General features: G+C 45.8%; 1 protein-coding gene across 14 annotated transcripts in view; it reads right to left on the bottom strand.

The window, feature by feature from the left end:
* Positions 1-960: 960 nt before the first annotated feature.
* Positions 961-26,197, bottom strand: part of Kalrn (kalirin RhoGEF kinase) — a 598,618-nt gene continuing 573,381 nt past the window's right edge. For all 14 annotated transcript variants that reach the window (XM_048454114.3, XM_048454115.3, XM_048454118.3 and 11 more), the window contains 9 exons: positions 21,990-22,017; positions 21,102-21,273; positions 18,783-18,904; positions 17,971-18,102; positions 16,268-16,432; positions 14,435-14,513; positions 11,668-11,868; positions 8,604-8,742; positions 961-7,840 (listed from right to left, as the gene is read on the bottom strand). In XM_048454114.3, the coding sequence (XP_048310071.3) occupies positions 7,295-7,840; positions 8,604-8,742; positions 11,668-11,868; positions 14,435-14,513; positions 16,268-16,432; positions 17,971-18,102; positions 18,783-18,904; positions 21,102-21,273; positions 21,990-22,017 (1,584 nt within the window). In that variant the 3' untranslated portion in view covers positions 961-7,294. The remainder of the gene's footprint in view (positions 7,841-8,603; positions 8,743-11,667; positions 11,869-14,434; positions 14,514-16,267; positions 16,433-17,970; positions 18,103-18,782; positions 18,905-21,101; positions 21,274-21,989; positions 22,018-26,197) is intronic.

Here is a 26,197-nt window from a genome sequence, read left to right as displayed (position 1 = left end):
TACTTATCAAACCAATTCTGAGATTTAATTTCTGTATTCTTCGTTTTTTCTAGAGATTTTGTTGAACTGCCAGTGTGAAAATCTATATAGTCCTGTGTTTGCTTTGTGTTTGAAACAAGGTTTCCCTGTGTATTTTCAGCTGGACTACACTTTACTGTATAGACCAGACTGTCCTCAAACTCACAGAGGTCCATCTGCCTCTGCCTCCTGAGTGCTGGGATTAATGGCGTGCACCACCACATTTGTAAAACTTACAGTTTTGTCTTGAGAAGCAACTGTCAAGTGCAGTAAAGCCTTGATTAAGTGAATTCAAACATTAAAACATTTTGTTCTTATTGCCAAATCAAAGCACGTTTCACCTTTGGGTGCCGCTAATTGGCAGAGAACTGCAGAGTCACCTCCTCCCCACCTGTGTGGCACCTGGAGCCTTTGAAAGCCTGGATGTCTGTGTGGATCCTCCCTGGTGGTTGGACTCCTGCCAGTGTGCATAAACTTGTGCGATCCAGCGGGAGTCCGTTCTCTCCTTCACTGTGCAGTCCTGTGGATCAAACTCAGGTTCTCAAGCTAGGCAATAAGTGCTGTTGTCTCTGCTGGGCAATCTTGCTGGTCCACTAACAGGATTTTTTTTTTTTAAAAAAAAAGCTTGCCAAAAGCTTTCAAATATTTGGGAGGAAGAGAGAGAAAAATTATTCATGGGGGGCAGGGGGGAAAGGACAGGAATTTTAATTAGAAAAAAAAGTCAAGAGCCAGTGAGCTGGCTTAGTGGGCTAAGGGACTTGTTACCAAGCCTGATGACCTGAGTTCCATCTCCTGCATCCACATGGTAGAGAGAATCAGCTCCCACAGATTGTCTTCTTACACACACACACACACACACACACACACACACACACACCGTGGCTCAAACACACGCATAGAAATAGACGTGATAATATTTTTTAAGGGGGAGGAGACTAAAAATAGTATCTTCAGTATATTATATTTATAGGAATGCATAACATGTGAAATGTACATTTTGAAGCTTCATCCACAACTTAGAACGTTTACTGCAGTAATCATAACAAGACAACAGGTCGGCACTTTACAACATTACACAGAAGGGATTCCGACTTACAAATAAAATATTTACAACCTACCTTTACAAAACAACATTGTGTGCATACAAAATGAACAACTGCAGGAAAATTTAAAATAATAAAACAACCAAAACCCCAAACCCCAGAAGATACACTTAAGGCAGACCAGCAAGACACTGAAATAATTAAGGCTGTGGAATTCTTCTGCACCTTGAAAATATAGAACTATTTACCAATACTGTGGAGTGATTTTGAATCAACTGTTACAAGCCTGATGGAAGTAGGTACTTATATGTATATGTGTAATGGTCCCTATGGGGAAACCTGTCCGCTTATGAATAAGGCCTTTTAGCTGAATGGCCAGAGGAACCCACCACAAATTCTCAAAAGACTTTGGAGGAAGGGATCACTCAAAACCAAGAAATGTGGGCACAGTTTGCAAATCAGATATTAAAATTCAAATATAGGTTGGGCATGATGGCGTATGCCTTTAATCTCAGCACTTGGGAGGCAGAGGCAGGCAGATCTCTGGCCAGCCTGGTCTACAGAGTGAGTTCCAGGACAGCCAGAACTACACAGAGGGACCTTGTCTCAAAACAACAACAGCAAAAATAAACAACAGCAAAAATAAACCACACACACACACACACAAGAATTCGAATATAGAATTCTGAGTAAACAGAATCACATAAATAATGGTCCCAATGTGTTTCATAATTTGTTCGTTTGGCCATATGGACTTCGAAAGACATCAAATTAGTTCCCATGTGAATAGAATTCTCCATGTATTATCCCTGATGGGTTTGAATGGTCCTAAATGGTTTTCCAGTAGAAAAACTGACCCACCTGGGCTGCCTGCAAATGGATAGATTTCTGCATATGAGCAATAACATATACATACATATTATACACTATATACATGTACAGATGTACATATATCCATATTTTCCAACAGTTTGCCCTTAATTGCTGCTGTTCTCTGCATAAATAGCATTCTCAAGGGTGTGTTTAGTTTTTCATGGTCTTCCTGTTTGTCCCTCTTCCAGTTTTATGTACTTCCCCACAGTAGTCTGAAGTTTGGCAGAAACAGAAGTAAAAGCACCAGGGGTAAAAAAATAAAAACAAAAAAAATTGAATACAGAGGTGATAGTTATGGCTTAAGTTAGTAGGAGAAGACAAATGCTTTGTTAACTTCAGGTTCATAGCCACAGTCTTTGAGGTCACAGTAACGGTCTCCAGGGACTCCAGAATTCGAACTTAGTTCTTGATGGAAGTGGGGAACTTCCTATCCCTGGACTGGCAAATTGACTTGGTTAAATTAATTCTCAGGAATTCCAAGACTCGCTATTTGCATGTTCCCTTGCTCTTCCCCGTTCACTGAACTGTTTATCTGACTAAACTATTAGGTCGGTCATTTGGATAAAAATGAAATCTGACCACAGTTTGGAACTTCTTAGCAAACAGACTGACAGGAAAAGACAATAGCCTGGGAGTGATAATTTTAGGCTTTTAATTAATATCTCTTAAAGATTAAAGCACTGTAGTAGAATGACTGTATTCTCCTATAACTTCAACCCATATTAAAAAATAAGAGAAAATGTCTTTCATAAAAAATGTGGCCATATAATATCTCTGTACTCTATTTCCATGTAGATTTTTCATGAAAAACTTTTCCTATCAAAGCATCTAAGTCTCTGGACAAATTCCAGCCCCTTTGAGCTCTTTAGAATGAATGAGACAATGAGAGCCTTGTGGTTTTCAGAAAATAACTACCATAGTGCCTTCTTTTCTGTTGGCGGACTCTCTGTGAGCTTTGCCTTTAGCCTAGCCTGGCTCTAATAATTCCTTCCCTAAAGGTATTTAGGTTTTTAAATAGCAAAGAAAAAAACATGAGGTGCTTCTGACAAATAAACCTCTTGAAAGCTTGTATATGCTTGCCTAATCCAGACTCCATTGGAATGTTACCCAGCCAAGAAAGGAGCATGGTCTATATTCCTCAAAACTTACCCAGTACAAATCATGGGCTGCCGTAGGACGTGATGTGTGGGTACCATGTCTATTACAGTGACCCTTTGTGTTCAGTGTATTTCCCCTCTATTGGGACTAGAGGAGAGAGTTTCATTTAACACAGAAAAATAACCATTGTTTACTTTGTATCGTATTTTCTCCCTCATATTCTCCCAGATTTATTTTTCCAAGTTCTTCCAGATAGGCATGAAGAAAGAAAGTAACGAGTGACTCCCAGGCATGGAGGTTTGGGAACAAAAGAAGACTAGTCTCGAAAGACTAGAGCCAAAGCCCTCCTTCTCTAAGTCCCATTCATCTTCCCCTACCCCCTTGCAAACCACTTGCCTTTTCTAGAAGATTCTTGTGAGACTCTAAAGAAACCAATTGTGAAATGGGAGGGTGTTCGATCCTCACGTCTGCCCTCCCAGTGAGGAAAGTAACTGTCTGGGTTCTTCTTCCCACAGTTTTTCTATATAGCTTGGGAAGAGAAGGGAAGGGCTGGCTGTCTTGGAAGGCATCAGATTCTCATGTCTACCATAAGAAATACTGGAGGAAACAGCTTATGGACACTTAAGTCCTCGGCAGCTCTCCTCATCCTTCTCTGCAGATAAGCTCTTAAAGGGTGGAGGTTATAAAATGAGACCAAATAACGTGTCGACGAGGAGCACCCAGAACTTCCAATAAAAAGCAATTTACAGCATTTAACCTCGTGAGTTTGTAAATGGTATCTGAAGATAAGACTGTGGGAAACTGGAATGTTCAAAGTTATTGTCAATAAAATTCTACCACTGGCAGTGTGTAGCACTTTAAGGAAATCAAAAATATTTTATAGATGTGTCAGCTAGGACATCTTCCTCAACATTCTTAAGAGATGAATGTTCTCTCTCCATCTCCCCAAATTCCATCTTATCAATGGGAACATGGGGCAGAAACAAGAAAGAACGAAATTTGGGATAGCTGAGATCGATACTCAAAAACACCTGGTCCCGCCCTACATTCAGCTGTTTTTGCTTAAAAGATATCTTAAGCCTAAGGAAAAAATACTGCAGCATCAGCAAATCCAAACGCAATCGGACGTCTTCACTCCCCACTGCCCCTCCGAAAGGCACTACTATTTGTAAAGGCTTTGTGAAGCACAAAGCTGTGAAGCCAGCTTTCCCCTCTGCTGCCTCCACCCCCACTTAGGTTGCTGGTGGCTGGGAGAGACCTGCAGGATACATCCAACATCACGATGTTGTTCTTAGCAGTTTTTACCACATTCAGTTCTAAGTGGAGAGAAACCTGCTTCATTTGAAACGAATATAAAAGGCGCAAAACATTATTAGATTTCTCATCAGGGATCGTGGGTTGGCCTTGATCTTTCCCATCACTCCGTACCCCACCTTTTTAACATAAAACCAAGGAGCTAAAAATGATGAATACACGCCAAACAAGGAACCTGGGGGCTGGCAGTTCACTCAGTAAGAACACTGGGATGGTGGTAGGGGTGGGAGATTTTCTCTCCTCTCCCCTCTTCTTAGTAATAAACCACCCTGCCAAAACAGGTGCAGGAGTGAGGCTCCTGGTTCTTCTCCAGCTACCATTGAGCACAACAGTACTATATTTTCTAGTCCCCTCAATGGGATTGTTCCTAATTCCCAGCTTGTTAGGGAGAATTCTTGAGCAGAAACCATCTTGTTCTCCGTTAAAGGGACCAGGTGCTTTTGTAGCTAGGGGCCTCCCTTTTCATTTCAGTCCTCAAACTGTAGAAAGTGTGTCCCCTCTCTCTCACCACCTCTCTGACACTTGCCCGTTCTAATGGCTGTATTCGGGCTACCCCCTCTATCCTTTCCCATCTTCCCTGTGTACTCGAGATGACTCCATGCAGCCCCACATCTGGACCACCCTAACGCTGACACAAGGATGCTGTGAAAACTTTGGCTCTGCCTAGCATTCTGTCACCTCACAACGTGCTTTCAATATGACCTTTCTGTGGCATCTGCACGTCACTGTCCTGGGCTCTTTTCCTCCCCAGCAGAAACTCAGCCAGTCATAACAATCCGAAGGGACGCCACAAGAAGCCCTTCTTTCAAGGCAGCCATAATGGACAGAACAGACCTGGCCATGTCACTTTCTGGGTCTTTGGAGTCCCCAGAGGCTGAACTTTATCCCACAACGAGCCCTCTGGGCCCAGCCTTCCTCCCTCATGCTACACTTCATCATAAAGACATGTTTACTAAAAAAAGCTCTAGTAAGCATGTTTTAAATATCATAGTATGTTTTTATATGTGTGTATACATCGTGGTTTAAGTGAAGAATGTGGAGGGCTAGTAAGCTCTGTAGGAGTGAGTCTTGATGACCCGGGGCCACCCGAAGACAAGGGAACTATACAGTCAGAGTAGGTTTCCACATATTTGGTTAATCCTCAAAATACTAGGTGCTAGCTAATCTTATTGCTTTTGCTTTCTACTAATTTATTACTTTGTAATCTTGGATGAGATGAGATGAGGTGGAGGGTGAGTGAAGAGTAATTTGGCTTTGAAACCAATGGGGGTGGGTGGGGAAATGTTGAGTATTTTAATTCTCTATTTCCATCATGGGAATACGTGTTTTTATACAAAGAGTTCAGACTATTCCCATCATTTCTTCTTTAAGTAGTTAAAACAATTTTGCTGCTTCCTTTCCCTCCCCAGATTCTCTGATGGCACTTTGTGCTACATGATTTCAGTTTCTCAGTCCCACTAGCAGGAGAGACACGAGGACATGAAGCCTGCTTTACACAAACACTTGAGTTATATTTTTAGAATATTATTTGCATAAAAGCATTTTTAAAAACACACTCTAGAAAACAAAGGGTGAATCATGTACAAACACAAAATAACAAAAACTCCCCCCCTCCAACAAAAAAAAAAATTAAAAAAAACATGAAGTGCCCTGGTTAATTTGTTTTTCCTCCAGAGGGCACCGGGCAGTGAATAATCTTGTATGGAGAAAGCAACATTGGCCTCAGAATACAGTTAATCCTTTTAGTCCAGAGACGTTGGTGGCTGCGTGGTGTTAGGTATTGCTATCCCAGTTAAGAACCCATGCTGTGTTAGAATAATGGGTCAGGCTTTGCTCCATGGCTTGAGAAAGGACTTAGGACTAGCCTTTAAAAGGCTTATATGGCTGCCTCCTTTTGGTAAGCACCCCGAAGCTTCATGAGGGGTTAGGAATAAAGCGAGCTAACTTTCTGGAAACCGTGTTCTACAGCTCTGCAACCAGAAAGAACTGCTACGTGGCGCATAGGAGCTGTAGGAAAAGTTTCTATGTGCCCTTCTGTATGAACTCGTGATTTCCATCTACCTATGTCAGGCCTGATGTGGACATAGAAACAACCCCCCCCCCCCCCTTACTAGATTTGGACTTATTTTCTGGCTTTCCCACAGGAAGGACTCTGAGCTGTCAGAGAGTTCAGGGGGAACATTCGATAAACAGAACCTCTCTTACTCAAACAACCCATGATGGAGGGGGGAAATATCTCATTCACAGATCTCAAAAGGGTCACATTGCTTTCTCGTAATACACAGGTTCTGATAAAAGATTTCTATACAAGATTTATAAAATGTTCTAAAAAACTTGTCTTCTAATTGTGCTTAGTCAAAATAATGCAATGCTTCGGTAAATAAATTACTGTCTTAACGGGAGCACTCAAAGTTACTTATGATTGATTTCATATAGAACTCTATATTATAAAACTCTGAAACCTGAATGGGATCTATTATACTGTATGTGTATATGTATCCTGTTAAGAAACTATATCTAAGCCATCTAAAGCAGAATAGTTGACATCTCTGTTAAATAGAACTTTTAGCTTAAATTTTCACCGGAGTCAGAAACTGACTATCCTCCTTCTGGTGGGGTGGACGGCTTGCCCACTCAGCCACTCAGTTTGGAATGTACAATTAACATTTTCTAACTACTATCTTGTCAGCCTTGCCCTTTCTCTTTAATACGTTCTGCCGCTCTGCATGTTCACTTCTTCGGCAGGACCTTCTGGAATGCTCCCGGGATTGGGGTCACTCTTCTGCCACTCGGACCCCGCGGAACCACAGACAAGGTTTAAGGGAACCACCTCTCAATCCAGAGAAGCACATGGAGTGAAATGACGAACACGGCTATTTACAGACACTTTCAGTCTTGCTTTGGTTCACACTGCACTTCTATGTGAAACCTCAGGGGCTGGGGGATGGCTAGGTCCCTTGGTTCACCCTATTGACGATGTAACTCTTGACATTGGGAATGGGCCGCACGTCGTTCTGGTGCTTGCGGCGCTCTATGAAGCAGGCCAGGCGGGAGGTGTCCAGGGGGATCTTGGAGTAGCTGCCATTGTGGGGCTGCAGCCACGGATGCTGCAGGCACGTGGCTGCCGTGGGCCGCCTCCGGAAGTCTTCCTGTAAGATGACGTTGATGAAATCCCTGGCGGCGTTGCTCACGCCACAGAAGTACTCGTGAGGGAAGCTGAAGTCCACCCTGCACACATTGATACAGGTCTCCTCTTTGCTCTCATCTAAGAAGGGGGAGACCCCACTAAGCATGACATACGTCAGAACCCCGATGCTCCAGATGTCTGTACTCAGGGAGACGGGGATGCCTTGGATCACTTCTGGGGCAGCGAATTCCGGATTCCCCAGCAGATGGTGGATGTGGAAGTGGCCTGAGATCTGGACAGCATCTTCCAAGTCGATGAGCTTCACTCGAGGTACAGGGATCCGGAGGTCAATGAGCAAGTTTTCAGGCTATGGGAATCCAGGAAGGCAGGGAGAAAAGAGGCAAGATCAGGTCTTTGCTGACTACCGGGTGGAATCTGTTAGCTAATTAGGATTCTGCTATTCTTCAGTAAGCTCGTACATGTGGGATATTCCCTTTGCAAAGGCAAAGGAGGTTTCAAAGCATGGCATTGAATTTGTAAGCTCTGAATTTTGGTGGTACTTTAGATAAGTTGTTTGGCAGTGAAAATTGTGCCTTTGGGGGAGGGGTAGAGGGCTAACTGTGTATTTTTGGCTGGCCTGGAACTTACGGAGATCTACTACAGTCTCTGCCTCCTGACTGCTGGGCTTAAACTTTTAGGCCCCTGCACCCAGCCTATGCTTCCCCACCCTAGTGTTAAGGATTCAACCCAGGGCCTTAGGTATGCTGAACAGGTGTTCTGCCACCAAGTCACACGTCTTATCCAACCTTCGTCTTTGTAACGAATCAAGAAAATAAACAGCCTTTTAAGAAAACAGAAGCTTTTCATTAAAAACAAAATTTTCTGGGCAGTGGTGGCGGACACTTTAATCTTAGAACTTGGGAGGCAGAAGCAGGCCGATCTCTGAGTTCAAGGCCATCCTGGTCTACAGAGTGAGTTTCAGGATGGCCAGGGCCAGAGAAACCCTATCTTGAAACAACAACAACAACAACACAAAAACCGAACCAAGGAAAAAGAAAAAACAATACAAATGTATATTCCTCAAGTTAGACTCCGCTATTTTGCTGCAGCAGGTGCTGATTTTGCATTACCTTTATATCCAAGTGTGCCACCCTGCAGTTATGGAGGTACTGCAGAGCTTCCATGATGTCTCGGATATAGAAAGCTACTTTCTCTTCCATCAGTTCATCATGATTCATAAGGTAGTCCAAGAGTCGGCCGTCATCCATTCTGAAAGCAAGGAGGTGGGTAAAAGAATGCTTGGGAAGAGACAGGGAATCGGCCCATGTATAAAGCTTAGAAAGCTCTCAGATGTCTCTTAATGGAGGTTGGCATTGCAGCACACACACACGTCATGGAATAGTAGTTGAAGATGGGTTACATTCACTTATGATGTGAAATATTTAATGATGCAAAGATGTGTTGCATTCTTTTATGTTGTATTTGTTTAACTCCGTGAAGCTGTGTTACTTTGCCTGCTTAAAATACCGGATTGGTCTACTAGAGAGCTGAAGGGCCCAAAGCTAGGCAGGAGAAAGGATAGGTGGGGTTGCCAGGTAGAGAGAATAGATAGAAGAAAAAAAAGAGGAGGGGGGTGGGGAGAAGGAGAAGAGGATGTCAGGGGCCAGCCATCCAGTTACCCAGCCACCCAGCCACACAACCAGCCACAAAGTAAGAAGAAAAGAAAGATAAATAGAATAGAGACAGGTGAAAACCCAGAGGCAAAAGGTAGATGGAATAATTTAAGTTAAGAAAAGCTGGCTAGAAATAAGCCAAGCTAAGGCCAGGCATTCATAAAAAAGAATAAGTCTCTGTGTGATTATTTGGGAGTTGGGTGGTAGCACCCCCCCAGAGTAAAAGAGTAAAAAAACTCCCTAAAACTAACTACACACGTATTTCAGAGCCCAAAGTGAGTGCCATGTTCAGAATAGAATGAATCACGTTACAAATGAGATTAGCTCACCAGAAATCCTGAGAACCTTGCTTACAGAATGTTGACTTTAAGGTCTAACCTGGATTTAAGGTTAGGATGAGGGGAAAAATAATTGGTGCTTATAGTTAGCCTCATCTATGTTAAAAAGTATTTTCACTTTTAACATTTTTAGATGGGAGAAATGTGAAGTAGGGTAAGTTTCACCTTGGCATATTTGATTTCTTCTTAACTCCTTTGTCTTTCTGGACAGTTTGCCAAATACTAACCACAGCCTGGGAAAGTGATAAGTGGAGCCAGCCATATGCAAATTTGACTTCTGGTTCTGCCACTTCCAGAGGTGGCTGCAGGTAATCATTTAAACTCTCTGTGTTTTGGCCATCTTTTAAAGTGGAAACAGCAACAGTACAGTGACATCAGCGACATCAACAACAAAATAAGATCTGCTTCCCTGTCAGCCTTGTGCAAGAGCCAGGCAAAGCAATGAGGAATTAATGCAACCCCAGGGTAAGAAAGTGCTTGTGGTGTCTGGATGACAATGGCCACCTTGGGCTCAGGTTTGACCACTTGGTCCCCAGTTGGTGTAATTGTTTGGGGAGGACTAGGAGGTGTGGCCTTGTTGGAGGAAGTGTGTCACTGTGTGTGGGCTTTGATGTTTTCAGAAGTCTATTGCCTTGGTCACGGTGTCTCATTCCAGCAATAGAGAAGTAACCAAGGCCGTGCTCAGTAAACAGTAGCTATTTCCAGGCTCCCTGTGCCCTTTGGTAACAAGAAGTGATCAAACTCTTTAAGCAGCAATGAGTCAATTGAGATACATCCCAGGAAATGCCCATGTCAAGGAGTGTGAGCAAGGGTAAGAATAACTTCCAACCACATCTGAAACCTGCCTGACCATTTTCATTTTCTCCTCTAGTTTGTTCCTTGCTCCGAGACTATTATACTTTCTTGACAGGAGAAAAGGATGGAGACCCTGGAAAGTTCCCTATTCCCTCTGACCTACTAGGTATGAGGTAGGAGAAGACAGGACAGAGAGGAGTACACTGGGTTTGCTCCAGCAACATCCAGAGCAAATAAGGGGAGCATTTACAGCAACACTGCTCCAAGCCCACAAAGCACCAGCCACCCCACCCATCTTGGAACTCTTCCCTTGTGTTCATCCTTCCTAGACCAGGGAATCAAAATCTCAGTTGCCTGGGGGAGGGGTTCACCAGCCATCCCTACTGACCATACAGGAAACCTACAGGCAGAGCAAGATTCAGGGCATGGTTCTGCTCAGGCCTTGCTTCTTACACATCTTCCCTGACGGTCACATCTAACAAAGAACTGTTGTATGTTCTTGTAGCTCTGCCTAATGTACGATCCCTAGCATCTCCCATGCCGTATTTAAAGTATTATTTATCTCTTGGTCTTAACTGTTGGATTTATGGTCTCAGAGGATAAGAGCTGTGTCTTTCTAAGGATATTTATTATCTAGATAATCTGCCATTCCTGGGATGTCGTGGAGGGAAAAATTCCACCCTGAAAGAATAGGGTAGTAGAGTGGGGGCGCTATGGCTGTGACTGAAGGACAAACTCCTGCCGTTCCAGCTCCACCCCTGCCCATCGGCCTTCCACCAGTAAACTCTTCCTAAGTGTCAGTCAAGCCTGAGAGTGCACAGTAGGAAGAAAATGAAGTGTAAGTGAGAAATGAGTATAGAGTGCGGCTAGGGAAGGGAAATAAGTTCTGGCGCTCTGTAGTGTGGTGACTAGAGTTACCAATATGAACTGTTAATATATTTCAAATAGCTAGAGAAGAGGTTCTTTTTCTAAAAAATGTTTTCGTTGCAAAGAAATGATGGATGTTTAAGGTGATGGATATGCTAATATCCTAATTTGATGATCACATGGTGTATACATGCACTGAAACACTGTACCCAATAAATATAAACAACAAAATAAACCTTAAAAAAATAAGAAAAAGTGGAGTGAGAAGATGTGGGTTCAAGGCCACACTCATCTGTACTTTTGTGGAGCTAGCGGTAAAGACCTTCTCTATTGATTTTTATTCTTGGTTTTCTAGTCTGTAGAATGAGACTGGCATTTACATAAGACAGGAGGTGAAAGGCTGATGTAGCACTCTGTAAACCATAAAACATGGTGAGAATGTAACTCTTGTCCATTACTTGTGGGCAGTGGACAACCCCAGCAGATGGGGACCCCTTTAGAGATAAGAACCCTGTACTCACAGTTCCAATATCAGGATGTAGGACGTGGGGGACTCGTAGGTATCGTGGAGAGTGATATACTGGGGGTGCTGGAGATGCTGAAGCAGGGCAGCCTCGTGGGCAGCCTGTTCCTTCTTCTTCATTTTTTTGCTCACAAATTTCACAGCAACATCTTTGCGGGTAGCTTTGTGAATGCATTTCTTTACAATAGAGAACCGGCCTCTGCAAGACAAAAGGGGAAAAGGTTCTCCAAGGTTCATCAGTCAGTGGGGTGCCATTTACCAGAATATGTTACGGTGTGTGTGTGTGTGTGCTCGAGCATGTGTGTGTGTGTGTGTGTGTGTGTGTATGTGCATGTGTGTATGTGCTCGAGCATGCACATGTGTGCGTGTGCATGTATGTGAGTACTCAAGCATATGTGTGTGCATGTACATGTGTGCTCGAGCGTGTGTGTGTGTGTGTGTGTGTGTGCATGTATGTGTGTGCTCGAACATGCGTCTGTGCGTGTATGTGTGTGCTTGGGCATGCGTGTGTGTGTGTGTATTTGTGTGGGGATGCATGTGCACGTGCTCACTTAGATTGCCAAGACAGTAACATCATACAGGTTGAGTGTCTCTAATCCAGATATCTGAAGTCCAAAATGCTCTAAAATCTGACAGCTTTTGAATGTAGACGTGAGATCACTGTGGGAAGTTTCATACCTGACTTCATGTTGTGATGAGTGACGGTCAAATGCAGGTCCACCAGACATAGCACATAAAATTACTTTCAGGAAAAGATGTGCATGAAATACGGGTGAATTATTTTAGACTTGGGTCCCATGCTCAAGACACCTTGCTGTGTACATGAGCACCCCGCCCCCCATCAAGCAATAGTAGAGATCTTTCTGGGGCTGCAGTCATAGCTCAGAGCTTGGGACCTGGGCTGGATTTCCATCACCCAGTTCCAAAGTATCTGATGCCCTCTTCTGGACTCTTCAGTCAGCAGGCACACATGTGGTGTGGGTACATACATGCAGGCACTACCATCCTCATGAAATAAAAACAAATACATGTGAAACAGAAAGAGGGGCCTTTCCTTCTCGGACCGGTGATCTGGCCTAGTAGAGAAAGGCACCTGCTGTCTGAAGACATAAGCCTAACGTCCGAACTTGATGCCTGGAACTCACATGAAATCAGGAGAGCAGTGACCCACAAATTGTCATATGACCCCTACACATGGGCTGTGGCATGTGTGCACACATCTCGCATAATATGTACACATACATACTAATACATAATAAAAGAGAAAGGAATCATTCCTTTTGTACTTTTAATCATAATATATTTTTTAAAAGTCATCTCTCCTTTCTTAGCATCCTAGGGTTCTTTGAGATGTCAAAGTATCATTTTTAAAAGATTTATTGATTTATTATGTATACAGTATTCTGTCTGCATGTTTGCCTGCACATAAGAAGAGGGCATCAGATCTCACTACAGGTGGTTGTGAGTCTCTATGTGGTTGCTGGGAATTGAACTCAGGACCTCTGGAAGAGCAATCAATGCTCTTAACCTCTGAGCCATCTCTACAGCCCCCCGAACTAATATAATTTTTAGTCAAGATATTTTTATGCCATTTTGAGCATTACATAGAGGTGGGTTTATTTTCTTTTCTAAGCAGAATCTACTTCTGCACACAATGATGGAGCCGGGGAGATGCTTCAGTGGTTAAGAGCACTGTTGTTCTTGCAGAATACCAGTGTTCAGTTCCCAGCACCCACATGCTGGCTCAGAACTATCCATACCTCCAATTCCAGGAGATCTAATACCCTCTTCTGGCCTCTGCAGGCACCAGGCATGCATGTGGTGCACAGATATACATTGCAGGCAAAATAGCCATGCAGATAAATAAAATTAATTTTAAAAAGAAAGTAAAATGAAAACTTTTAAGTTCCCCTTTATTTTTATTTTATATGTATGGCTAATTTGCCTACCTGTATGTCTGTGCACCAAATGTGTGCAATGCTCCCAGAGGCCAGAAGACATTGTTAGAACCCTTGGGACTAGAGTTACAGATGGTTGTCTGCTGACATGTAGGTACTAGGAATTAAATCCATGTCCTCTGGCCAGTGTTCTTAGCCACTAAGCCTGAATACATAAACCTTTTCACAAAATTTTGCTATATTTTACCTACAGAGCAAGGCTGAGCAACTTCTTTGATCTTAGGGCAATGAAATTAGAAGTGAGTAACAAAATATAATTTAAAATCTCATACATATTAGAGCATTTTATGTAATTTGTAATCTATTGTAATTGGTTAAAAAATAAACCATAGTTGAAAAAAATACCTAGAGACAACAATGATAATAGAAATATCATATACCAAAACTTGGGACATACAGCTAAAACTACACTTTTTAGGAATATTTTGAGGCTTAAAAATCTCCAGACTTCCTTAGAAAATGTTGATGAGACCAGCTTCCAACTCAAGCAAAGAAAAAGGAAAGTAGAAAATTTCCAGGAATGCGCTAAGCTGTTTTCCAACCACAGAGAATTCATCTACACAAGATAGAAAGAAACCCCAGCTGAGGCAATGTGACACACGCCTTTAATCACAGCACTCAGGAGGTAGAGGCAGGCGGATCTCCAGGAGTTCAAGGTCAGCCTGGCTTATAAAGCTAATTCCAGGGCAGTAGAGCCACACAAAGAAACCTTGTCTCAAAATTGAAAAAAATAACAAACAAACAAAAAGAAAGACCAACAAAACCAAGTTGATCATTCTCCTGTAGTGAGGTAGCTGGTATCCTTACCTGCCAATCTCGTTCAGTTCGGTGTAAGCAGAATCAAAATTTTCCTTCCAAGAAATGGTGGCACCATCAGCGGCTGCATCTTTGGGAGAGGGAGAATCCACAAGTGACATTATGAATGTCATACGAAAAGAAAGAAAAGCTTCATAAAGAAAATCCAGCATAATAACCCAGGGAAAATAGCCCATTCTTATGACTAAATTTGGAGGCCTCCCAGTGGGAAAAGGCCGTGACCCTCTGGAAAGTTATTTTTTAAATGTCTGAGGGGAACTGATACGGCAGAGGCAGATAGACACTCTCTGTCATCTTCTCGAGCAAAGGGAGAACATGGGACACGATCAGAAACATAGTTTTCCGGAAAGTTAGAGAAAACATAGAAACGGGGAAGAAGAACACTTTGAAGGAGAAGGGAGTGAAGGTGAGGACCAAGGGAGGGTGCAGAGAGATTGAAAATCTGAAGGTCATGGAAGAAAGAAGGAAACGCCATGAGCAGAGCATGCTAGAGAGTTCTCTGCCTAGCACCAATGTCCTCAGCCTTGGGCGAGTTCACCCTGGGATGACTGAACTTCAGCCATAATTGGTTCTTGTGTGAGATTTGGTGGTTCAGCTTGACCTTGTATGGTGTGTTAATTGTCTTACACAGACACACACACAAGCATGCATGCCCCTAGGGATTTGTATTGTCTGCTGGGGATCGGGTCTTAGAAGTAACATAACAAAAATGGTGACCATCCCAAGCCACATTGAGCTGGTGGCTTGGAAAGAAGGGACCCATATTAGTAACTCAGTTCTTATATTTTTGGTTGTGAGCCTAGCCTTTAACGGATGAGCCATCTCTCCAGCCCTAGTAACTCAGTTCTTAAGACTCCACACTGGTCTGTCACCTCAACTCTCCCAAACACGAGCTGGTGACATGCCCACAATGAATTCTGAGGAGCGTGGATCCAGGGTCAAGGTTTTCCAGAAAGTCACATGCCTGTGAGATCAAGTCAAGGCCACTGGCAGACAATGGACTGGGCTGACCATGACCTGCGTGGTCATTTTTGGCCAAGGCCCTGTGGGGACTCCAAACTTCCTTTAACCCACAGAGACACAGGTCTGTGGCTTTTAAAGTACGGTGACCCTCCCACCCTTTCCTGTCTTGTCCTCAGCACACACACGCCACATCTGTGTACTGCCTAAGGTGTCACCAATGGGATGTTTCTTCAGACCAGCAAGCTTCCTCCTTTAAAATGTCCATGGGACCAAGATGGGCAGAGAGAGCAAGGTGGGCAAAAGAAGAATCACACTGGTAATATCCATTTCTAGCTAGTTACATGTATGTTGTAATTTCAATTTTATGTAGATAAAATAGATCTGTGAGGGAAACTAAATTCTGGAAGGGGGGGTGGGGCAAATAACATTTTATCTGATAGCAAAGTCCTTCGCCCAGGTTGCTTTGCTCTGTCTTTAAGCTGTTTAGCACAGGACTATAGTCCTATGTTCAACACATGCTGGCCAGAGGCACCCAGGGGAAAACAGACTCAGGATTCCATAAGAGGTTTCAGAGGAGGGCCAGAGCCAGAGAGCAGACTGGGACACAGGTCTCCTGCCTGTCCGTCGAGGTTCTCCTGGGAAACCCCAGAAAGCCCAGGGTCAGCAATGGTGGTAGACCTCATCTTGGCTCTGATACATCTCCTGGAGACACTCCATCTGGTCTTTCAAAGGTAGCCTGATGGAAGCTACCATGCAGCCCCAAGACACCTCCCCATGGGATCAGAGATGCCAATGATTTTGCAACAGTGGTCCACTGCCTCGCTTCTGCTGGCTAGCTGCCATGGGCTTGCTGGGACTCACCGTACTCTGGAAGGCGCACAAACTCCGAGGCTTCACTGGGGAGGCTGATTCCCCAAGGGTTGCTGGCACTGACCCGGAACTGATAAGGGCAGCCGGGACTAAGGTCTTCAATGACGAGGTAAGTGTCCAAGGTTGAAGCTACGGACTGCTGCCAGACCTGGGAACCTAGGGGGCAGTTCCAAGGAGAGGGAGGGGGAGTCAAAGACCTTCAGCAGCCAAAGATAGGAAAATGGACAGAACCAATTCAAAGGACAGGATGGCCACTGTCAGGCTCTGAAAGTCCGCAGTCCAATGTGGGGGATTTTGGCCCCGTTTCCTAAATAACATCAAACAAAGGCTGTGCAAGAAGTTGGCCTATGGACTCTATCCCTTCTCAAATGTGCACGTTGAAGAGCTAGCACTGACTTTACGTGGGGATATGTGGCGGTGTGATTGGGCTGTAAGAAGACACAGGAAAGTGAGAGAAAACATGCCTCTGGGAATCGAAAGCAACATGAACGCATACAGGAGCATGTAAGAATGTGAAAATACTTCAGGGCATGGCACAATTCTCCCCTTTGACTCCAGCTAAAGTTCACAGAAACCCGGCAGAGGCGGGAGCACTAGTCTTACTCGACAGAGGAAGAGTTAGAGTCTCAGAAGTGCTAGGCAGTTCGTCTATGAGAGCTTAGCTTCTGAGCGAGCCACGAGCTGAACTTGGGAACACTGGGGCAGGTCCTCTGGCTCAGCAGTCACACCTGCTGGCCTGCACAGCCTGCGGCAGACAGCTCAAGGAAAGGCTGAAGAGTCTGGTAACCGCACAGCCTCTGCTTGATAAGGAAAAGAGGCAGGAAGAGCGAAGGTAACCATGGTGATGGAAAGCAAAGTGAAAAAATGATCTTGGGCGGGCAAGCCGGGGCTTTCAGTCCAATCGGGTAATTTGTGATGTGGTTCGGAGATGCGGTTGCGACAAGCACAACTTCCTGGAAGTGCCTTTCTAAATGTATTATTATTATTATTATTAATTTTACTATTATGGAGACAGGGTCTTACTATGTAGCCCTGGATGCCCTAGGTCACCCTGTAGACTAGGCTTGGCTTCGAACTCATGGAGAACCTGCCAGTACCTTCCAAGTACTCAAAGGTGTGAGCCACCACATCTGGCTTGAACTTCCTTCCTTCTTCCTTCCTCCTTCCCTCCGTCCCTCCGTCCCTCCCTCCCTTCTTTTCTCTCTCTCTCTCTCTCTCTCTCTCTCTCTCTCTCTCTCCTTTCCTCACAGTTAAAGATACATATGTGTATACATGCTATAGATTTTATCTGGTGGTGGACGGATAGAGCTCTGATCAACCTACCATGGGGGTAAAAACCCCACAGACTCGTCAACTACAGAGGAGGGTCTAGTGGGAGCTTGCCCCTTACTAACCACAGTGTTGTGTTTCTTTACTCCTTAGGCTTTAGCCTCCTATCTGTAAAATAGGCTCAATTGCCCCATGTATGTGATTGAGCAGGGTAAGCAGGACAATGCAAAGGAGACATACTGCCACCTAGTGGCTGGGTCAGGATGGCCCCAGGGAGTTTCCATTTGGAACCGCTGGCAGTCGTAGCCTGGCCCTGGGGTGCGCGAGCCAGGCCAAGTCCGGTGAACAGAAGCTATATGAAGTCTCAGGTTCAAGACCCTGAAGCCCTCCTGAGAGGAAGCAAATACAGAGAGAGAGCAACACACCTTCCTCGCGGTACTCCACCGTGTACCCCGAAATAGTGCAGTTCCCGGTGCTGGCCGGGGGCAGCCAGCGGAGGATGACGGAGGTGCAGCTCCTCTCCTGCGCAATGGGGCGGTTGGGGGCTGCGGGAACACCTGTGGAGACACACAGCAGGGCGGGGCTGCTCCTCAGAACTCGAGTAGCTCCATAGTCTCATGGAGCCCTGGAAACATGCCAAATCCGCCTCAAATCTGGCGCATAACCTTGTCCAAGCAGCGCTCCTGACTCCAGGCCCAAGGGAGGCCTAGGAGATGGGACCTGCTGCCTGGCAACCTCCTCAGGAACCACGCTGAGGACTGGGGAATGGCTCTTAGCTGACATGTTTCTCTTCCCATTGGCCTGGGTTCTGCTTTAGAATTTGATGAGGGATCTTTTCTTCCCGAGTCTCAAGATGCCCTGGCCATGTCCACTTAAAACGACCAATGTAAATTCTCCTCCGAGACAGGAATAGGGAAGGCAGAATGTGGGCAGCCAGGGCAGTGGGGAGAGAGGAGGTTGGAATCATTGCTTAATAGGAACAGATGATAAAAGAGTTATATGGAAGGGTGGTGGCGGCGGCCACAAACCAATGGGCATGTCCTCAATGCCACCGAACTCTCCACTTTTAAGTGGTTAAGATGATAGGTTTTATTGTTATGTTTTGCTACAGTCAAGAAATGCTTTAAAATAGATATAGATAGATGGATGGATGGAGGGAGGGAGGGAGGGAGAAAGGAAGGGAGGGACGAAGGGAGCGGAGAGAGAGAGAGAGAGAGAGAGAGAGAGCACAGCATACCTTGCACCTTAACTGTGGCTGACGTGGATGCACTTCCGTGGTCATTTGTTGCTATGCAGGTATAAATCCCGCTGTCTTGGGGCATCAGGTTGCAGATCTTGAGGGTGATCTCCCCAGAATCACTAGGACATTAAGTGGATCTCCTTCAGACAGTGAGGGGACGGTTGGGGGACAGGTACAATGCCACCTGCTTGGTTCAGGGTGTGCAGAGGCGAGAGCACATGCCTCCAGCTTACCTACCTCTACACCTTGCATCCATTTTCTTACGTGGGGATTTTTTTTTTCTGGCTATTTTCACTGCCCAAATTTGTGTAAATAAGGAATAGAATAGGGATAACATGATATATGAATTAGAAATAGATAAAATATTGTAACCTACTGGTTTGCAATGTAATTACGAGTACTTTACACAAGTAACCTTGGGCTGAAATAGCTTCAATCTCATAAGTCAATGACAAACGATAAAACAGGTTCAATAATGAAAATGTGTGTGTATTTCAAATCTTACACATGCGATCCTTGAAAGCAATAAGTGGGTGCTGGGGACATGGCTCAGTGGGTGTACAGCGCTTACTGTACAGCATGAGAATAGGAGTTAGTAACAAGCAGGGTGCTGCACGTGCTCGCGACCCCAGAACTGAGTGCTGGGTGGGTTGGGGAGCAGGCAGATCCAGAGGCTGCTGGCCAGCCAATCCAACCTAAAGAGTAAGCTCCAGGTGAAGAGCAAGAGGTGAAGACACTTGAGGTGGACTTCTGTCCCCATGTGCACATGTCTAGGTGAGCACAAGTGTGTGTGCACATGTGCACACACACACACACACACACACACACACACACACAAAACCTAAAAATGGTAACTTTCTCACTTGCCCCAGAATGGCATTTAGAAACACCTCACAGAAGGAACTTCTCCGAAAAGGTTAATTCACAGGGAAGCCAGTCTACCCACTCTGTCGGGGTTTGAACGAGGATGGCTCCAGGAGGCTCACATGCTCAAATATTTGGTCCCTAGTTGGTGGAACTGCTAGGAAACGATTAGGAGGCGGGGCCTTGCTGGAGGGGGTATGTCACTAGGGGGGATGTTGAGGTTTCAAAAGCTCACACCAGGCCTCATCTCTCTGCTTGCTATGTGTGGGTCAGATGAATTTTTAGCAGCTGCTTCAGCCATGCCTGCCTGCCGGCTGCTATGCTCCCCGCCACGATGGTCGTGGATTCTAGTACCCTCTGGAAGGTAGTAGAGTTCCCAAATTGAGCTTTCATGAGCTGCAAATTGAATGCTTTCTTCTATAAGTCTCATTGGTCATGGTGTCTCTTCACAACAATAGCAAAGTAACTAAGACAGCATCCCTCGGGCTGTGACAGTGTTCTGAGATCTTCATGTTCTCCACCAAACAATGACTCTCACACGGAACTGCTCAGGCCCGTGATGTTTTATGGCCTGACCAAGCATCTCTTCTGGAAATACCAAGGAAGGCACCCTCACCTTTAACACGCGTGCGTGCGTGCGCGCGCGCACGCACACACACACACACACACACACACACACACGCACACTCACACACATGCAAACAAGTTAAGCCAATCAATGAAATGTGCTTGATTCTAGGTATTTCTCTAAGTGGCAGGTGAGCATTAGAGCTTGTGATTGCTTGTCCGCTGTACACAGCAATGCAGTGATGCTCAGAATTCCTGTGGGGAGGGGACAAGCCAGCAGAATGGCGGGAGGCAGTCACCCAAACAGAATTTTAGTGGAGAAGAGCCTTACATTTTGGAATGTACCTTCCCCCCCTTCTCATAAAGTAGTTCTTAGGTAAGGAACAAATCACATCCCTATCTCTACACATCCTGGCAGGCATGAAGCATTCCAGGGTGTTTGTTAGCTTTCAGTACATCTGACAGATCTCCCTGGGGCCCTTGGATAGACTGATCCTCTAATAGGGGGATTATAAAGCAGGGGCCATAGAAGCATTTTATATCCATGGTTAAGGCTTGGCCTGTGATTTCAAGGACAATGCTTTATTTGTTTATTGTAGGTCCAGCACAGAGTGTTTCTAGATGGTTCCTGTTAGCCTCCAGGATGTCCACCTGGTACTGGGCAGCATATACAATGCATGCTGGCACCCACTAGAAGTTCAGGCTAAGGGGCCAGCTTCAGAGTGAACAGTTGAGGTTGTGCCTAAGACTTGAACACAGGGTGCTCCAGTGTGGGAGGCTGAGCCACCCGTGCTTTAACTCAGTCTCTCTCCTAATCAAGGCCAAGTGTGGGACCTGGAGTAAACTCGGGGACAGCGCCTTGGGGGTGACTAGTGATCCACTTACCAGGAGGAGATGGTGGATGTGGCTGAACTGTTGTCAGTGTCTAGGATGCTCTGGTCTGGCCCCTTCCAGGTGATGGTGGGCTTCGGCCGCCCACAGACTCTGCACTGTAATATCACCGTGTCTCCAAGCAAGCAGGTCACATCTACTAAGGGCACAAGGAATTCTGGAGCCACTGCAATTGAATAGATACACATTTCTATTACCACAACAAACTGACGACTTACAATTTTAGACATTGTATTCTCACCCCCAGAGATGGGCATCATGGTTCAAGTGACCCTCAGCCTACCATTTGATCAGCGTGCACTTCTCTGTATGAGAAACTCACTACGTAGACCAGGCTGCAACTCACCAAGATCCTCCTGCCTCTGTGTGCTGGGATTAAAGGTGTGCACTACCACACCCACCTTTGTGCCCCTCTATTTTACAGCAAACTCAGAAACAAGAGTCCGGCAGTGATGGCGCACGTCTTTAATCACAGCACTTGGGACACAGAGGCAGGCAGATCTCTGTGAGTTCGAGGCCAGCCTGGGTCTACAGAGCTAGTTCCAGGATAGCTAGGGCAGAAAAACCCTGTCTTGAAAAACCATTTTTTTAAAAAAAAATTAGAAACAGAACAAAAGAGGGAAAAGTTCCATGATGGCATAGTGCAGAGGTGGCATTAGGAACATTTCACTATACAATCTTTGGACTTTATACAAACATATTTTTATTTAGTCAAATATATTACATGCTGCCCGCTTTCACTTACTAGTTTGTCTTAATCCCCTCTCCTTGTCTACAAATACAGAAGCACATCACCATTGCTTAAGCTCCCAACCTTAAAGCTAAGTAGAATTTATGTAGCCGGCCCCTACATTCTCAACTCTATCCCCTTTAAAAACTCACCTTCTTGGATGAAATTTGGATTTAAGATCTGAAAAACACACAAAAGAACAGAAAATTACTTGAACCTTTACGACTAAGAGAAAAATCATAGGCTTTACTGAGTCATTGCAAGAACCGATTGGGGCGATGACATCAGGACCCCACCCTGTCCCTGTGGTGTTAGGGATGACCACCATCACAGACACCCTCTTCAACACCAAAGGCCATAGGATTACTTCCTGTCTAAGACGGCCACGGGGCAGGCTGTGACCACCTTTCTCCCTTCCTTCCTGTTGTGCTTTATCCATGTACAACCCCACACCCCTCCCATTCAACATGTCCTCGGGCAATCCATAGCAACGGTTTCCCCCACAAATCTCTGGCAGAAACAAAAGACCCGAGGGCAATCGGGCTAGGACAGTGCGGTGCACCTTCCCAGTGTTTTCCTTCCAAAGGTTCCCTTCCACCCGTATTTGGCCCTACACAGAGCTTCCCTGGTTGAATAGAAAGAGCAGTAGAGCCAGACTGTCTATCTGGTCCCAGCCCACCTCTATGGTCCTGGCCTCCACAGGGGATGGGCAAACGCCTGGTGTTTGTGCCACTCAAGAGAGCAGAGGAAGATGGAGAAAGTGGCAGAACATGTGCTCTGCCCAGAACACCTGGCTCGTCTAAAGAAGGCCACTCTAGGCTTCCTGGAAAGTTATCCATTGTCAAGAGGACGCTCACTGTGTCCCACCCTCTGCTCCCGGCAGTATCACCTCTCCCCAAAGGCAAATCCAGTTCTTAAACATCTGGCTTGTGGAAAGGCTCAAGCTTTTGTGAAGCGAGGGTCAGGTGTCACCTGTTTTGTTCGCTGTGGTTGCACGCTCATTATTTAGCACCGATTAGCGTTCATTACATCCTTCACTATAAAACGGAAGAAAAAAATAACGCCCGTGTGACACACTGTCACAGAGATAGCTGCAGCTGTATATGCCAAGTGCTAGCACGGTGCTTCTTGAATGAGGCCTGCTTAACCCTGTTCAGACAAAGATGTGATACTCTAAGTGCCTCCCTCGTGCTTAGCAGTCTGTGGGTGAGGCGCCTGACCTCGGCTGCCTTGTCAGGCAAAAGCTCTTTCCTTCCAGCTGGGGTGGAAGACACACTTCCGGGAAGGAAAGCTCGGGTGCGGCTTTCATAGCGGCCCCCCAGTATCTGTCCCTGCATTCTGTGAGCGCGCACAGCTTCTGTGTGTTCCCATACAGAGCGACGTGCAGGAGCCCCCTGGAAAGATGCTATTTCCTTCCTGGGGATCCCCTTTGCACACTAACTGCCCATTTACACACAGATTTTTCATGACCTGGGCTGTAGACACCCTTGCGATGCCAATTCTGGAACCCTGCGGGGATTCCAGCTTATTCAGTCCCCTCTATCAGTGTGAAAATGCCACTTAGAGAAGCTCGCTGAACTCCTTTAATTCAGAGGTCCCCGTTCCTTTAAAACAGTTTAAAAACAGACAGATCAGTCAGTGCCTGGACCATGTGAAGAGTGCTCCTCTCTGGATCTGTGTGTGGTGCGCAGGCGGTTAGCACAGGAAAGAGCGGACTGGGGGTTGTACCCACGGCTTTGCTCGTGTTAGGCAAGTGCTTTGTAATTGATTTATTTATTTAAAATGTTGATATAAGGCCTTAAAGCCAAAATGTTCAGGGCAGGCTTTAAACTAGGGCTTCTCCTGCCTCAGTTTTCTAAATGGCTGGGGTTACAGGCATGTTTGGTTGGCATTTAAAACACACACACACACACACACACACACACACACAGAGTGTACAATTGAGAATTGTACACATATATACAATGTATTTTGATTGTATCAGCCCATTCCCTCCTCTGTTCCTTCCGGAACTCCCTGCCATGCCCCACTCCCAACTTCATGTCCTCTTTTCATAGCCCACTGAGCCCACCCAGGGTTGTCCGTGTGCACGGGTCTAGGTGGTGCGCAGATAGCCCACCAGAGGCCGTTCCCCCGAGGAACACCGACTCTCCCTCCTTCAGCAGCCTTCAGTTGCCAAAGCTCCTTAGCTAGGGCTGGGTTTCGAATCCCTCTCCTATCTGTTGACTCTTTGACTGGCTCGGTGTCGCGCAGGCAGCCACTGCTGCTGTGAAGTCATGAATGGCTCCGTGTGCCCAGAAGACACTTTCTGACAGCCATCTCCCTCCGTGGCTCTGATCATCTTTCCGTCCCTCTTCTGTCGCGTTCCCTCGTTCTCATTCAGGGTTGAGCACTCCACTGCTGTTGATGCTCATAACTCTTACCAGATGTGGGTCTCTGTATTAGCTGTCCACGGCAGAGAAAAGCTACACCAGTGTGTTGGTCCTGGGAGTTGGGAAGGATCCTTTTTTTTTTTTTTTTTTTTAGGCCTCCTTCAGGCAAATTCTCAGGCAGCCTTGTTGAAGGACCGCTGGGGGATGATCCCGTCTGTGCAAAGCAACTGGTCTTCCACCTGCCAGCTTCCAGCCCTTGAGGCTTTTGTGGATGGGTGACACATGGAATGATGTTACAAATAAAAGCTAATGCGTCTCACACCTAAGAGACCTCTCTGTGTGAGAAGGGAGCAAACCTTTATTCGAGGTGATTGATTAACTACGACAGAAGCACCACGGCACCAGCAGGGGGCGCGAAAGAGGTCGTTCACCAATTAGCCTGGCTTAGGTGAGGTACGCCAAGCCAACCCTTTCTGTCAGTTATTTGGCAGACAGAGAAGAGTCTAAGAATATTTCCACATGTTGATGGTGATTATTCAGTGCTGGGATTATAGGAGGCTTTTCTTCTCATTTCAGAAACACTGGCTGATCTCTGTGTGGTCTTGTGGACACAGAAATACAAAGATATAGGCCCTACTTTCCATATTTATAAAACAGCATACAGTGTTTAGGTAACTCCTCCTTTCTTCTCCTTTCCTTTCCTCTTTCCTTTCCTTTCCTTCCCTTCCCTTCCCTTCCCTTCCCTTCCCTTCCCTTCCCTTCCCTTCCCTCCCTCCCTCCCTCCCCCTTCTCTCTCTCTTCCTCCTTCTTCCTCTCTCTCTCCTCTCTCTCTCTCTCTCTCTCTCTCTCTCTCTCTCTCACACACACACACACACACACACACACACACATACACACACAGGTTATTTCTATGTAGTCCTGGCTGTCTTGGAACTCACTATGCAGACCAGGCTGGCCTTGAACTCACATAGATCTGCTTGTCTCTGACTCCCAAGTGCTGGGATTAAAGGCATGTGCCGCCACCACCTGGCTTGGCCACTATTCTTAAACAGTGTGAGACTCAGTTTCATCTGTAAATTGGGGATTGCAATGCCAACATGAAAGCGTTGTTTGATGCTGGTAAAGAATCATGGAGCCACCCCTTGGTTAGGTGGTTATCCCAGGAGGAAACACGGCAGACAGGCACATTGCCAGCCGCAGGCGGCAGTGCAGTGGGGAAGATGGAATGCGGTGACATTTGCATTCTAGGTTTAATGGATGGTAAGGACCAGCCCTCAACAGACCACAGAGCTCAAAACTTTGCTCCCTCCCATTCCCCGACTCAATCAGGACTCTGGGGACAAAGAAGCTGAGAAGGCTGCTGAACAGACTGTCTGGTGGCCTGTACTTCCACCACGAGGGAGTTCCCCAGAGAGAAGGCGATGACGTCCCCTGCCAGCAGGCTCGCAGAGGAGACAATGGAACAAGTGGCAGGCTATCATATTTCATATATACTTGAGGCATGAGGTATGAAACCCAGGACTTTTGTGTGCTAGGCAAGCACCCCACCATGGAGCTACCTTCTCAGGTCCTGTAGGAAAAGTCGAAGTGAGGCTTCAAAAGCCTGTCCTGAGGTAGTGCTTCAATGAGAACACATCCCAGTTGGCTATAGAGAGAGTGTGTCTGGCTCCTCTTTCTCATCATGGATGCTACTGAATACACACTCTGTTTAAGGAATGAACACTCCTAGTTAGGATGTAGATTTAGTGGTGATGCTGGGGAGAAGCTTAACTGTAGGGTCTTATCTGGAAAGACCCAGGGAAGCCACCCACTTTGTTTCGGCCCTTTGGCTGGTCCATGGGCAGCTGTTGCCACTATGGTAATATCAGCACTGATCTAGGCAGCTTTATCTAATTGGCATGAACTGCTCACAGCCACCTCCCTCGGGAAGCCATGGAGGAACACAGAGGCAGTGTGACTGATCCCTATCTCCTAAATGAGACAGGGAA

This window comes from Myodes glareolus, chromosome 2, assembly GCF_982192425.1.
Source record: "Myodes glareolus chromosome 2, mMyoGla1.1, whole genome shotgun sequence".
Lineage (NCBI taxonomy): Eukaryota > Metazoa > Chordata > Mammalia > Rodentia > Cricetidae > Myodes > Myodes glareolus.
The sequence above is the reverse complement of the archived record's forward strand: the minus strand, read 5'-3'. Positions and strand labels throughout refer to the sequence as shown.